The sequence below is a fragment of the Monodelphis domestica genome, chromosome 4 (genome assembly GCF_027887165.1).
Source record: "Monodelphis domestica isolate mMonDom1 chromosome 4, mMonDom1.pri, whole genome shotgun sequence".
In the NCBI taxonomy this organism is placed as follows: Eukaryota; Metazoa; Chordata; class Mammalia; order Didelphimorphia; family Didelphidae; genus Monodelphis; species Monodelphis domestica.
In genome coordinates this window covers 330,656,289-330,671,326 of record NC_077230.1, presented here as the reverse complement: position 1 = coordinate 330,671,326, position 15,038 = coordinate 330,656,289, and the positions used below count along the sequence as shown (strand labels likewise).

Sequence of the window (15,038 nt, the reverse complement as noted above, 5' to 3'; positions counted from 1 at the left end):
ACTTTGGGGGGATTATTTTGGGAATCTGGCATAGATCCTCAAACTTAAATACTGAACAAATACAAGTTACTCTCTGCTGAAATTGGGAAAGAACAGGCCATTCAAAAGAGAGATGGACTTGGATTAAGCAAAGCTGAGATGAAATCCTGGCTTCACCACCTATAGGACCATTAGTAAGGCACTACACCTCTTGTGAGGCTTAGTTTTGTCACATAAAAATGGAGACAAGGAAAGAGTGTTGCAGAGGCTAGTCAGTGGTTCTCAACCTTTCTAATGCTGTGACCATGCAATACAGTTCCTCATGTTGCAGTGATCCCAAACCAAAAAATTATTTTGGTCGTTACTTCAAAACTGTAATTTTGCTACAGTTATGATTCAGAATGTAAATACCTGATATGCATTATGTATTCTCATTGCTACAAATTGAGAGGTTGAGAACTGCTGGCTAGATCTTTGGATCAAAAACAAAGACCTGAGTTCAAATTTTCCCTTTGATATTTACCAACTCTGTGATCCTTGGCAAGTCACTTAACATATTTCTGTCTCAGATTATTCAACTTTAATATTTGTTCCCCTTCTTCTTTCTTTTCTTCCTTCCATATTTTCTTCTTTTTCTTTCCTCCTTTCTTAAATTCCTTACTTCCTTCTTTTCTTCAGTCCTTCCTTCTTTTCTTTCTTCCTTGCTTTTTTTTCATCCTTCTTTCCTTCCTTGTATACTCCACCTTCTAGCTTACCATGTATGAGGTAGCTATTTTCCCCCATTAGTATGTAAATTCCTTTAGAAAAATGCTGCTTTATTTGTCTATACTTCTATCTCTAGCACTTAGCATGGTGCTTAATATAGAGTAAGTAGTTAGTAAAAGTTTGATCATTCATTAATCAGTAGGTGGTTTTGCTAAATCATTTTTTGCAAATGTCCATTAAGGGAGTGGAGCTGTTTGGGTGTTTCTTGGGAAGTGTGTTGAACCAATACAAAATATATTATATCTTTAAAAAGAAAGAAATTATAGATTACAACTAAATACGAAAATGTGAATTATTGCTATTGTCATCTTCTCCACCCACTCCCACCCACAGAGTCCAGCACAATGCTGAGCTCATAATAGGTACTAATTAATTAATATGTGAGGTACAAATAGGTACTTGGCAAAATTGCAGTATGTTTGGATGTATTATTCTAGTATCAAATTGAGAAACTTAGTCACCAGAGAATCAGGCAATTAACATTTTAGTGTCCAGTGGTTGCACAGACCCATCATTGGGCTATATCAGAATTAACATATTGTATCTAGTTTTATTCTTTGGCAAAGTACACATTTATGGTATCATAAATCTCTAATTGGCTTAATGTAAAGCATCAATGATAGACCAGTTCATTTTCCTATGACCAAAAACTATAATGAATGATTTTTTCCCAGTGGTAATCATGAAGCAAAATGGTTTAAACCACCAAAGACACAGAAAATTTGCAATGTCAATAAAGCATTTGGGGACTGTCAAGGGTGAATATTTTTTGTTTATTTTTATTAGTTTTTCTTCTTAAAAATAGGAAAATATTTTGACTTATTGTCCCCATCTACATTCCCCAAAGACTATTTTATTTGTAAGATAACTGAGACCCATCAGATTGGATGATGCTTTTATTCATGTGGATCTAATCATTTGGACTAGCATATAGATATGATTTAATACAATCATAACCCATACTAAGGCACTCAGGCTCATAACGTGACCCAGCACATTCTTCTATGTAAGCATCAATGAGAAACCCTCTAACATCCTAATTAATGCTTCATAAAAATCAAATCAAGGAGTCCAGACTGTCATTTATTAGGGATTAACCCAAGACCTTCCAAAAGCCATTAATAGAGAAAAGCTTAGCACAGTGCTTGGCACACTGCTTAATTCATGTTTACTGATGGATTAACTTTCCATAGTATGAAATTTGATTACATTGTAAAATTGATTATTACTCTGATTCTCTAATGAATTATTGTACCTGTTTCAACTCATGTAAAATGTTTTAAGTGCCTACTATGTGCAATACAGTAGATGAATGTAAGTATGTATGTATGAATGTAAGTAGATAATGACAAAACAGTCCTTGTCCCTAAGGAATTGATATTTTACTGAAAGTAGAACTGACATGTATAAAGAAAAGGAAATACAAATAACAAAATAATTTCAGACATAGGACATTAAAACTAAGGATATCAGAAAAGGCCTCATGTCGAATCTGTGCTTTGAAGTAGAATAGGAATTTTGAGTCAGTATGACAAAGGAGAGCCTTCTATATGTGGGGGAACCACTTCTACTGTGTGTGTAGAATGAACTGGAAAGAAAAGACTCTGGATGTAGGAAGACTAATTAGAAGGCTATTGACATAGTCTAGATAAAAAGTCTGCATAAGGGTAAAGATGGAGAAGGCACAGATATGAGATATTTGTGAAGACCAGAAGAGATTTATGAAGGATTAGCATTAGAAAGAAGGTAAATAAAATAGTTTCTAACTTCATGGAGGTAATATACGGTTCAAAGATAATCACAATACAAATCAGAATATAATTGCTAAGGAAAGTCTAAATAACCTATAATGAGAGAGAAACAGACAGACAGACAGACAGACAGAGACAGAGACAGAGACAGAGACAGAGACAGAGACAGAGACAGAGACAGAGACAGAGAGACAGAGAGAGAACAAACTTAATTCTGGGACTAGAAGTTCTAAAATTTCTGGAAAGCTGAAACTAAAGGATAAGAAAGACTCTGAATAGGCAGAGAGGGAGAGATGAGAAAGGAGACCTCCACAGAATGATCTGAGCCCAGAAGAGATGACGAAAATAAAGTCCAGGTTGATTGTATAAAATACTTCATGGTGGGAAGTAGTTTAAGGTAAGGTGGTGGCAAAAGGCTGAAGCCAGATTGTGAAGAGTCTTGAATGCCAGACTAGTGACCATACTTTGTGTGCCAGACAAGAGGCAGAAGTGGCCATTGTTGTGGGTTCTCAAATCTTTTATTCCCAAACACCTATATAACTCTATTACCTAATGCACATGTTAAGTTTTGTGCCTAGGACACCCTGCCAAAAGTTTTAAATTAGGTAATTTCAAAGGCAAGTTGTTAAAAGGAAATAATATCATCTAGCATGTGGATAGTGATTGAAGGCTTCTGAAAGCCCTTTACAGGTGATATCTCATTTGATCCTTACAAAAACCCTGTGAGGTGGGTGTTACTCTTGCCCTCAATTTTGCTGATGAAAAAAACTCAGGCTCAGAGTAACTTGCCCAGAGCTGAATCATACAGCTCTGAAGTATCTGACTTAGGATTTGAACTCAAGTCTTCTCACATCCAAGAGTAAAACAATATCCATTCTGTCACATACATACATACATACAACATAATACATGAAAACGTTTTATCTGAAAGGTCAGGTATTAATAATGGAAAGATTCCTGGCCTTGCAAGTAATAGGATGTGGTTCACATTTGAGCTTTGACAGTAAATATCTACAGAATCTTGGTAGAACATTCCTTAATACTTCTGAGCCTTAGTTTTCTCATCTATAAACTGGGGGTATTTATACTTGGATAATCTGCCTCCCTAGAGCTGAAGTGAAGAAAGTGCTTTGTAAATCTTAGGCTGATATAAAAATGGAGCTGTCATTATTCAGCAGGTGACCTTCTGGGCATATCCTGGTTCTCTCTAAATAAGCTCAGTGCAAAAAGGCTTTATAAGCAATTCAGAAAAGTCTGGGACATATCACATTCTTGAATTCTGTAGACTCAACAGTTATTTTTCTTCTTGCAGGGTGGGGATGGGAAGAGGTGAATGTTTGAAAGGACTCAACCACACAGTTTTGCCTGGCCTGCTTGCTAGGGACATTCTGCACTGATTTTGCTCATTAGCTCATTTTTCATTTTCCTTTTCCAGGTCAGGTTTAATCTAGTTTTTTTTCTTAAGTACAAATTATATAAACTTCTAGCCATTGCCTTCTGTGGTGAGAACACACTCTGATACTGTGTTAATAGGTTAAGATAGATTCTATAAATGATAGGTAAACTTCAAAATATGCAGACATATACTCCAAAGCTTTAATATCTCCTCAGAATCTCTTTTAGCTTGTTTATACATCTACAAAAAATAACTACAGGTATCAAATTAAAAATTTTTGGCTTCTAAGATTTCTAGAAATCTTCACTTTTAACTAGGCACAAAAGACTCTACCATGTTCCCTCTGCTTTTCACTGTCCATATTCATTATTCTCAGACATGATCAATTGATCTGCCACCATGGCTTCTATTGTCCTCTCTAGGGAAATATCTCTCAAATTGGTATCTCAATCATTGATCTTTAACCCTAGTACCATATGATCATAACTGTCTCAGGACATTTCTGTTGGGATCCTACCATCTCATAGCCAATAGTTGGGCTTGAAATCAGTTGAGATGCATGTTTGAATACCATCTCTGATTCTTAATTGTGTCATGATAGGCACATCACTCCAACTTTCTCAGTTTTGGTTTTGTCCTCTGCAAAATAAAGGTTAATAATGCCTTAAGTGCCTACTTCATAAGAATGCTATCTGGATCAAACAAGTTAATCCACCTATAGATTGCTCTCCAGCATTCTGCCCCAACCTTGAAACTTTATTCTCCTTCCCAATTTCTCAATTGCTTTATGTATTCTCCTTGGATTAAAAAATTGCAAGCTTAAAATCTTCTTTGACTCTTCTGTCTCCTTATATGATTATAGCTCTGGAGCTTGAAGGGACCTAAGAGGTCATCTAGTCCACCTCTATCATTTTACTGATGAGAAAATTTTTCTTTATTATTCTGCATGTTCTTTTAAAAAGGTTGTCTCTTTCCCATTGGAATATAAACTCTTTGAGAGTAAGAATTTGGATAAATAACCTAAATGTAAAAGACAATGGGGTGGCAAAATGGATAGAGCACTGGGCCTGAAAGTCAGAAAGACTCATCTTACTGTGTTCAAATCTGGTTTTAGACACTTACTAGGTGTATGACCCTGGACAAGTCATGTAATCCTGTTTGCTTCAGTTTCCTCATCTATAAAATGAGCTAGAAAGTTCACGTGCAAAAATCTAGTCTAGCAACTTTCATTTACAATCTAGAAAACAGAGGGCCAGAGAATATATGGTCTCTTAGTCATTAAGTAGTAAAGGCAGGATTTGAACTCACGTTTTTCTGACTCCAAATCCAGTGTTTTCACTATACCATAAAATCTATTTATATAGGCTCTGATTGAAAACCTTCAGTGATGGGGAACTAAGAACCTCTTGAGCCAGTTTTTCTATTTTAAAAAGATTTATAATTAACATATTTTCACATATGTCCAGATAATTAACAATTCTTAAATGTATATATTTATGTTCATATACACATGTATGTACATATACATAAATGTATATATATAACACTTTCAGGTTTGCAATGTGCTATTCAAAACTAATCTTATTTTATCTTCACAACAATCCTGAGAAGTAGGTGCTATTCATTATTCCCAAATGGAAACATTTAAGTGTGGTTAAGTGGTTTACCTAGGGTCATACAGCTAGTGAATGTCTGATGCCACATTTGTATTCAACTTCCTTTACTCAGATAATGTGCTCTATCCAATGTACCACTTAGCTGGCTAGATAGATAGATATAGACATATATAGATAAATATAGATATATAGATACACATAGCTGAAATCTGTTTCCAATTCAATAACAAAAAGAGTTGGATATATACAGTAGTCTACATATGTGATCTCATTTAATACTCATAAAAACCCTTTGAGGTAGTTGCTAATATTTTCCCCTCATTAGAGAAGAGGAAACTGAAGTTGATATTTTAAGTGACTTTGCCCAAACTAATAGATAGTAAATGTCTGAAGAGGGATTCACTTCCAGGTTTCCTGACCTCAAAACCAACACCCTATCCATTGTGTCAACTTCCATCATATTGCTTCACTTTCCCTGTGTTTACAAAACAAATCAGAATTATAGTTCATGGAAATCTAATCTGATTCATTGCTGGAAAAAAAAAAATCTCACAGTTAATATCAGTTACTGTTAGAAGGTAGAAATGAAAGAGTCCAGCAAACTGAGGGAGTAGAAACACCAAGGAAAAGCAACTGCCTGACTACAATGGCTGAGGGGACATGACAGAGGAAAGACTCTGAGCGAACACTCTGATGCAAATACTAACAACATGGCAATGGGTTCAAGTCAAGAACACATATGATACCAGTGGAATCACGCGTCGGCCACGGGGGGTGGGAGGGAGGAAAAGAAGATGATCTTTGTCTTTAATGAAAAATGCATGGAAATGATCAAATAAAATACTATAAAATTAAAAAAAAAAAAAAAGAAATGAAAGAGTCCAGACTCTTAAGGAGGATACATTCTATCAGGACAAACAACACATATGAGGCTAAAATAAACAAAAGAAATCTACCTTTTCTCACAAGGCAGCCTATTTCACTTTTGGACAAATATTATGAATATCTTTTTTCTTCCATCAATCTTCTATTTTTCCACTTAGTTTCACTTCTATCACACCTAGTTCTGCTCACTTGGGCCATCAAATATTAATTCTAATTTTCATATCTCCCCTGAGCCATATGTGCTCCAGGAAAAAACATTCCCAGTTTCTTCAATCAATCCTTGTTCAGATGGTCTCTAATTCTCACATCATTCTGTTTATTCACCATGAAACACACTTTAACTTTTCTAACTTATCAATGTAATTGCTGAAGTAGGGTCATCAGAATTGAATACAATGCTCCAGTAATTGTCCTAACAGGGCAGAGGATAGTGGAACTACCATAGCTATAATAATGGACATTTTATATAAATGGACATTTTATATAAAAAGGTCTATACCCTAGTAACTTTTCAGATTTGTTATTTCCTTTTTATACTTCTGCCCTGGAATTATTTCTCCAGTGCTAAACAGTGATACAAAACAAAGAAAATAATCTCCTTATAAAAAGAATAGTTCTCTCTCCAATGCATCCATTTCTAAAGTCTGGATTTTTATATACTGAATATTCTCAAATGAAGCATACCAGCATAAGCCCTTGACTCATAGTGACAAGTGTCAAATGCCTCTAAGTGCCTAGAAGCATACTTTAAATTGGTCACACTGGAGTAAAAAGATACTTATCCATTGGTAACTAGTTATCAGAGATTATTTTAACTGTGGGTATCTATTGCCAGCTGACATGGATGATATAAGAAGTTACATGTTACTAAAGAAATAATTACAGATAATAAAGATATTCTGTGGCTCTATAGAGCAGAACTAGGACCAATGGATATGTAGTTCAATTCAACAGATTTTAATTCACAGAAAGAGCTGTAATATACAACTATAACTCATTTTATATATCACCATATGGCTTACAAATTGATGTACTTACAACAACCCTATGAAATGGGTCATGCAAGTATTACACATATGTGTCCAGTAACTGTATTATATTCAAGGAACTTCCCCCACTAGCACAGATCAAAATGTCCCTATGACTTAGTAGCTAAAGCCTAAGGAATGTCTGAAGCACACAGAGGTTAAATTCCTTGACTAATATCATGTGATCTAATAAGGATCAAAAGTGGGATTTAAACCTAGGTGTCATAACTCAAAGTCCAGCACCCTATTACATTATGCTATAAGTACCATTATCACTATTTTATAGACAAAAAAAAATAATTCTCAGGGAGATTATGTGATTTACCTTAGTTTTCTCAACCAGCAAGTGGCAAACTGGGGCATCTGGTTCAGAGCCCTTTCCTTTAGCCCCAATTGTTTCTCAATATGAGGAAAGGTGGGGAGGGAAAATATAAGGAAGGTAGAGACAAGATAAAGGGGAATGAAGAGCCTTACACTTCTTTCTCCCCCAGGCAAAGTAGACTTTTGGCTTCCTCTCCTCTCAAAATCCAGAGTTGTTCTTTTTATCCTCTCTGAAAGAAAGCTTTTCAGCACTTGAACATTGGACAGCACCAGGATTTCTTAATTTCTCCAAAACTCTGGTGCTTTGGACACAAATTAATCAAATTTTTCAATTCTGTATATATTTATTAAGCATCTAATACACTAAAAAACTGTTGCAAATTCTGGGGGAGATACATAGTTCACAAAAATTTATGGTTACACCTTAATGCTGCTTATAAAGTTGCTCAAAGATAGTGGAATTACTTGTTTTAAAATCTAGCATCTTTACTAACTCCCATACCAAAATGTCTCCCCAAATTGAATTAAATTTATTACAAGGGGGGCAGCTGGGTAGCTCAGTGGATTGAGAGCCAAGCCTAGAGATGGGAGGTCCTAGGTTCAAATCTGGCCTCAGACCCTTCCCAGCTGGGTGACCCTGGGCAAGTCACCTGACCCCCATTGCCTAGCCCTTACCACTCTTCTGCCTTGGAGCCAATACACAGTATTGACTCCAAGAAGGAAGGTAAGGGTTTAAAAAAATTTTTTATTACAAGGTAACACTTGTAATTATAAGACACAAAATGGAATTTCTGAAAGATCATAAAAGCAGATCACACACACACTAACTAAAAATTATTGAATTATTCCTATATATCCATGTTGCATTTTTACTGTCATTCAACCTCTCAACTTACTTTATTTTTCAAATCTGAATTATATGCAATATCTTTTCTTTAAAAAGCATCTTTTATTTTTTTAAAGAAGAAAACTAAATGAGAGAAAACAAAGAATGTTTAATATAAGGTTTTATTTTTTAAAACTATAAAGTTAAAATATATGAACTTTCTCCTAAAAGGGTCTAAAAATCCTGAGAATGCTTAAGGCTATCAAAGAACCCTCTTTGAAAATATGCTCAAAGGCATGAATGCAAATTAGACACCATTCCCTAGGCCATTGGCCTATCTTACTAGATTGGTGATTTGTATTTAATTTCCCTTGTCTAATAATTCATTTTTTCTAATTATCACTTAATACTTTGAAATCGTTTTTAAATATTTGTTGGAATGGATGTTAACCTGCAGTCATTACTCATGCGTAATATAGTATTATATTCATGGGGGAAGTATAGAAGGAAAAAATTTTATTTACTGGTGTGGTTTACATACATAATTAAGAGAATCTCAAAATTGATCTATATGCTCAAAGTTTGAATTTTCAGTCTTCAGAGATTTTTAGTAGGATACAGATTGATGTAGAGGACCTCTGAGGTCTCCTCTGGTTCTGTGACAATGTGATTAACAGGATCATGAATTCAAAGGTCATTTAGTTTTAGTTCATTGGATAGATGAGAATACTGAGGCCCAAAGAGGTTGACTGACTTACTTAAAGACAGAAATAAAACATTGGATAATGGGAGAATTTGAGTTCGGATTTTCTCACTCCAAAATTAATGCTCTTCCCACTTAACCCCTGATTCCTTCTACCATTTAGTGCAAAATCAGTATGAGTTCCCTCTAAATTTTCCAATGTATCACTGTCTAGTTTACTCTTGAGTATCTACAATGTCTTAAGGTATATTACTTAATAAGATGGCCCATTCCATTTTTAATATTTCTAATTTTCATGGCATATTTTCTATTGCATTAAAGCCCAGTTTTCTGATATGCACCCATTGATACTAGTCTTGTGTTTGCTGTTTGGGGAGAACAAAATTAATCTAATCTCTTTTCCACCTGAATACTCCTCACATTTTCAAGACAGAAATTAAATCTTCCCAAGAATCTCTTCTCCAAGCTAACCAAACACCTTTAGCTCTCCAAAACCCCAAACTAAATAAACAATTCCAAATGCCATGGTTTTTACTCCCCTGACCACACTGGCTAGATTATATTGGATTAGTTAATTAATAATCATACAAAAATATGGTCCTTAAAACCCTAATGACAAAATGTCAGACCACTGCAAAGAAATATGACACCAATACTTTTGTTAGAGAGTCTATAGCCTAACTAACCTTGTCACTTTACAAGTAAGTTGAGAGGTTCAATTAAGACTCTTTCCCAAGATCATGAAAGTAATATATAGTAGAGGTGAGACTTAAACCCAAGATCTTGAAGTCCCAGTAATACCCATTAACTATATCATGCAACTCTTTACTAAGTTATGATTACAATTAACAATATAATTTCTGACAACTTTGCAATATCTTTAGCTAATGGAAAAAGAGAATCAAATTATTAGAATAATAATCGACCCCTTAATTATACAGATAAACCTCATTCAGTATGGAACATAATATTTATAGTGTTTCAAAAGTTACCAAAAAGTGAAACATGAATCTTAGACAAAATATGATGACAAAATATGAAATTATGGTATTAGAAATGGATATTGGAATCATATAATAAAATGTCAGACTATAGAATATAGAAACTGAGCTAAAAGAGACATTAGATATCATGGATTTTATTAACCTTATTTTTCAGATGAGTAAACTAAGGTCCAGGAAAGTCGTGATTTGACTCAGGTCAATGGGTAGATGGTAGGAAAAGCAGTGTTGAAACTTAAGTCCTAAATGCTTTTCACTATATTCCAAATTCTTCACCACGAGACTACCAAAATCATTCAGGTTAATAAGTAGTTTTAAAATATATTTTTATTAATGACATCATAATTTTCCTCTGTGTCTCTCCCTCTACTCCAAAAGCATTCCATATAGCAAATAGCATTTTTTTAAGAATAAGAAAAAGAAGATATAAAAAAATCACTACAACACATCAATATATTGAAAAGATTCTGAAACCTTGTACAATGTGAAATACCACCTGTAGACTTTCCACCTCCATTAAGGGATAGTATGGTGTTGTCTTCTCAAGTCACTTAAATGGAGTTGTAATTAATCTTTATACCTTTGCTATATTAGTTTTATCTGTGTTCATGTGTGTATATGGTTGTCCTTTCCATTTACATCATTGTGATGAATGTGTCTAACTTTTATTAAATAGACGGCACTTTTAGAGGGAGTTACAAAGTATAAACAAGAGAAAGTCATTGCTCTCTTTGAGCTTTGGATCTAAAATCTGAGTATGAGTATTAACTTGTGTGATCATGGATAACTTCATCTTTCTGACTCAGTTTCTTCACCTGTAAAAATTGGCATAAAAATAGCTTAGCTTCCTGCCTCACAGGGTTGGAGGTAAGTCTCAAGTGCGCTGACATCTGTAGCCAGTTGTACTTTGCAAACTTTAAAGTACTAAAAAATCACTTATGGCACACAAGATAAACTAAAGATTTGTCAAACAATAGCAGGCTACATTTTTGTTAGCACTTGAGGTGGTCCCTCATCCTGAATGCTTCCTTTAAAATGAGGCACTTCATGGGAAATAAAAGCGTTTGATTTTAAGCAACTGAGAAAAATAAGCAAACTCATTTCGGGTTATGTGTATTTAAGCTTTTTTTTGTTTGTTTTGAGAATACAGGAAAAAGGCATATACCTGTATTTTTTATAGAAAAGAAAGTTAAATCTTCCACAGGGGGAAAAGAAAAATGTAGTTTGGCACTAAGATCATTGCTGCTAGGTGATGATTGATGTCTCAGTAAATTATAAAAACATTAGAATGTCGATTTCAAAGTGTCAATATTCAAAAGATAAAACATCTCCTATAGCCTGGCAACTCGAATAAAACATTTCAGCTCTACAGAAGAGAAGACAAAACCTCTCCAGAAATCACTAAGTCTAATTTTCTTGGGAATGAAAAGCACCTGGGGTGGGTCAGTTATTAGCTGAAAACTTCCCCAGTAACTGCGCCACCTTTGGATTTGTTTTCTCTGTGGGGAGTTCACATTGATTTAGTAAACCTTAAAGGGAAAACATTTAGGGGAGCAAATAAGCATATATTAACACTTTCCAAAACCAAATGAGCGCCGAAACCTTTGTAAAGTGGAATTTTGTAAACTGCTGTCTCCAGGTTCAGCACCATTCATATGACAGACACCAGCAACGCCCCCCACTCCCCACCTCCAGGCAAGATGAAGCCCTCGTTTGTTCAGGGTTACAGAATAATTGGTAACCTGTCTGGAGCTCATGGGAGAGAGTCAGGAATCCCACTCTCATTCGTTAAGTGTAAAGCCAAATTTCCTTCATTTAGAAATCAGTATTCCGTGCATTAAAGGAAGGTCCCTCTCCACCTGCCCAGTCACCTCCGGTCCACTATCGGTGTAAACATCCTAAATGATCCCATATAAATGAAGTTCCCCCTAGTGCCATTTCCCTTCTTATACAAAGAGAAAGACTCCAATGCTTTTTGCTCTCTCTGAGCCATAAAGGAATTGTTCTTTGAGTCCCCGCGGCGGTAGGTAACATGCAAGGACCAGAGATTATTAACCCATGTCCTACCTTGCATCCAAACATCAACGACAACGTGTTGTTGGTGCAGGCAACTTTGCAGTGGCAAATCATTGGTGTGAAACAGTCAGGGTTCTTAACAATAGGGGACATTCCTTCAGGGCCGCAGCACTGACAGGTTACTGTGGGACGACAACAAGACTCTCCCACAGCACATGGATTGGCGGCATATGCTGCTCAGCAGCTTTCTGCTTTTTTCCTGCTGGTCAGAGGAAGCTTGCTGGAACCGCTCCCCAGGTCCCACTCCATCCCTCCTCGTCTCTACTGGGCTTTGCTCAGCTTTCCACTCCTCGCCTATCCTGGGTGTCGAGGGATGAATCAAGGATGCAGCATTGAGCCGAGGACCTCCGTCCGCCTTTTCCTGACACTGGGAAATTAGTTTGGGATTTTTTTTTTTTTCTGGGAAGGAGGTTGGCTTTTTTTTTAACGTTGAAATTGGAGGTTAAAAAAAAAAAAGGAAGCGAGGTGGGTAGGGTTAAAAGTAGGTGGGGCTGTATTAGCATGTAAAAGGATGTGACCGCCCACTCTCCACGATCACAGAAGAGTGTCATGCGAGCTGAAGTGGGCTGAAATTATTCCATCGGAAGAAAAATACTGCAGCTCCTGATTTGGTAAAAAGCCAGTGACTTGCTGCAATCCACAGTCATGGAGGGGAGGGGAGGGGAGAAGAGAGCAGAGGAGAGAAGGCAGGGAGGGAGGCCAGTGGGGCAGGAAGCTACTTCTCTAAGGAGACTGAATCCTCTCCATGCATTCCAAAGAGGATTCCCTGCCCGTGGTGGGAGGGGAGGAGGAGTAGGGGCTCAAAATCAATTGAGTCACTGCCCTGGAGGAGCTCTGACCTTTAAACGCTGTCGGGGAGATGAATCTCAGCATGAAACCAAAAGCCAACTGTACTACATACGGAAAGATGAAAATCGCAGGCGCTAGAGTTTGCCTCGGGAGGAAACCTGGTTACAAGTAACATTTACCCGAGCCGCGCCAGCCCCGTGGGATCGTTCTCCAGGCACGCATTTGCAAACAGACAGCCTAAAGGATCGCAGTCAGCTGCGAATGAGTCTATAAAGTTGATTGGGAAAAGCGCCAGTGGGAAGCTGAGATTGTGGGGCAAACGCGCTGCTTCAGAGGTACTGTATCTCCCCTCAGCGGCGGCTGGACGTGCGGGGCTCCCAGTTGAGCTTTGGAACTTATGGATGCAGGTTGGGGGCTTTTGGAAACTCCGAAGAAGGAAGGGTATTTTCTGGGATGTTAAGAAGCTCTATCGGGAGACCAACTACGAAGCCTAGGGATGTAATTCCAAGTATGAATGAAATAGCCAATGGGCAATATATGCCTTCCTCCCAATCCGAAGTTAGTGGTGATTTGATTTGATCTTATTTTATTTTACAATGCTGGTTTTATACTGCAAAAATAGGAATGAAATGTATGTGTTTACACATACAAGGGTATAGGTGTGTACACCTGCATAAGTAAGTATATGTGGATATTCGAGGTGTTAAGTAACAAACAAAAAAAGTCTGAGGAATGAAGTTCGGAGACAAAAGCAGCATATAAGTGATAAAATAGAATTCAATCCATCACAAACTTTTTATTCCCACATCAATCACTCCCTCCTACTTAAGTTCCACCACACTTAGTATCTGGCATTTCTGATGTCCTGCCCACATGATAATGAACTTCTAGAGAAGAGGCATTTTCCTTTCCCAACAAAGCAATGAGCAGATTCTCTTTCCAGTGTGGGGGCTCATAGCACAACACAGGCATAGTATGGCTTGCTCTGACCATCAAATAAAAGTATAAATCAGGTTTTTCAAGCATTTCCACCCTAAAAGCTGGAAATATTAGCCAGTATTTTTTAAATTAGAAAATGGTTATTGGTTGAAATAAGTCTAGTAACTGAAAACTATTAACTGACAATTCTCTGATTAAAAAAAAAAAAGACAAACATTAGAACCTGCTTTTTCTAGAAGTTTAAATTTACAATTATCATATGTGATCCTCAGGTCTACAAAGTGAATACAACTTAAAGACCTTTCCAAAGAAGTGATGAGATCTCAATAAGCTATGCAATATTTCCTTGGTTCATTTAGTCTATATGGATTTAGATTTCATACTCTCATAAAAGTATTGTGAGTTATCCATGGTAATATTCCAAGAGTCTGTACATAGCCCTCCCCAATTATCCAAGATTCTTCTAACCTGTCATTTCAGACCAGTATCAAAAACTGCCAGTTCTCAAGTGATTTCTCTAATTTACCATTTATACTGCTTAGTACTTGCTGTGTCCTAGGAACCTAATTGAAAATTTTTCCCTATTTTATCCCTACCAGTGTGCCTTGAATTAGCTTGATAGAAGTTATATTTCTATTTCCAATTTTATTTACAGTTTATAAGTGCTTTCTTTCAAGTATTGCCTTTCTTGACCAAGCATTGGTTTAAATTTAGAAGGAAAAAAAAAGTGTGGTTTCCATGACAATGCATTCCATAGTTACAGCTAGCAACCACTATCATTAAAAAATGAATCACACAGTTACCTTAAGATATGAATACACTGAATTATTAGTCTGAAAAGTACTCATTTGGCATGGGGGTGTACTGCAATATTTTTAGGTGGGGACCTTACCAGGGGATGCCAGAAGATGAGGCATGCATTTTAACAGTCAAAATGGCCATGAAAATAAGATATTTTGATGA

At 36.4% G+C, this 15,038-nt stretch overlaps 1 protein-coding gene across 21 annotated transcripts in view; it reads right to left on the bottom strand.

The window, feature by feature from the left end:
• DLG2 (discs large MAGUK scaffold protein 2) overlaps positions 1 to 15,038 on the bottom strand; it is a 2,177,398-nt gene that overhangs the window by 1,601,680 nt on the left and 560,680 nt on the right. For 7 of the 21 annotated variants that reach the window (XM_056825174.1, XM_056825189.1, XM_056825181.1 and 4 more), the window contains exon 1: positions 12,339 to 13,412. The exons of 10 other annotated variants lie outside the window; for them this stretch is intronic. In XM_056825174.1, the coding sequence (XP_056681152.1) occupies positions 12,339 to 12,440 (102 nt within the window). In that variant the 5' untranslated portion in view covers positions 12,441 to 13,412. Of the gene's footprint in view, positions 1 to 12,338; positions 13,413 to 15,038 lie in introns of those variants that run through there. 4 more of the 21 variants (XM_056825176.1, XM_056825212.1, XM_056825203.1 and 1 more) reach the window with 4 other exon arrangements.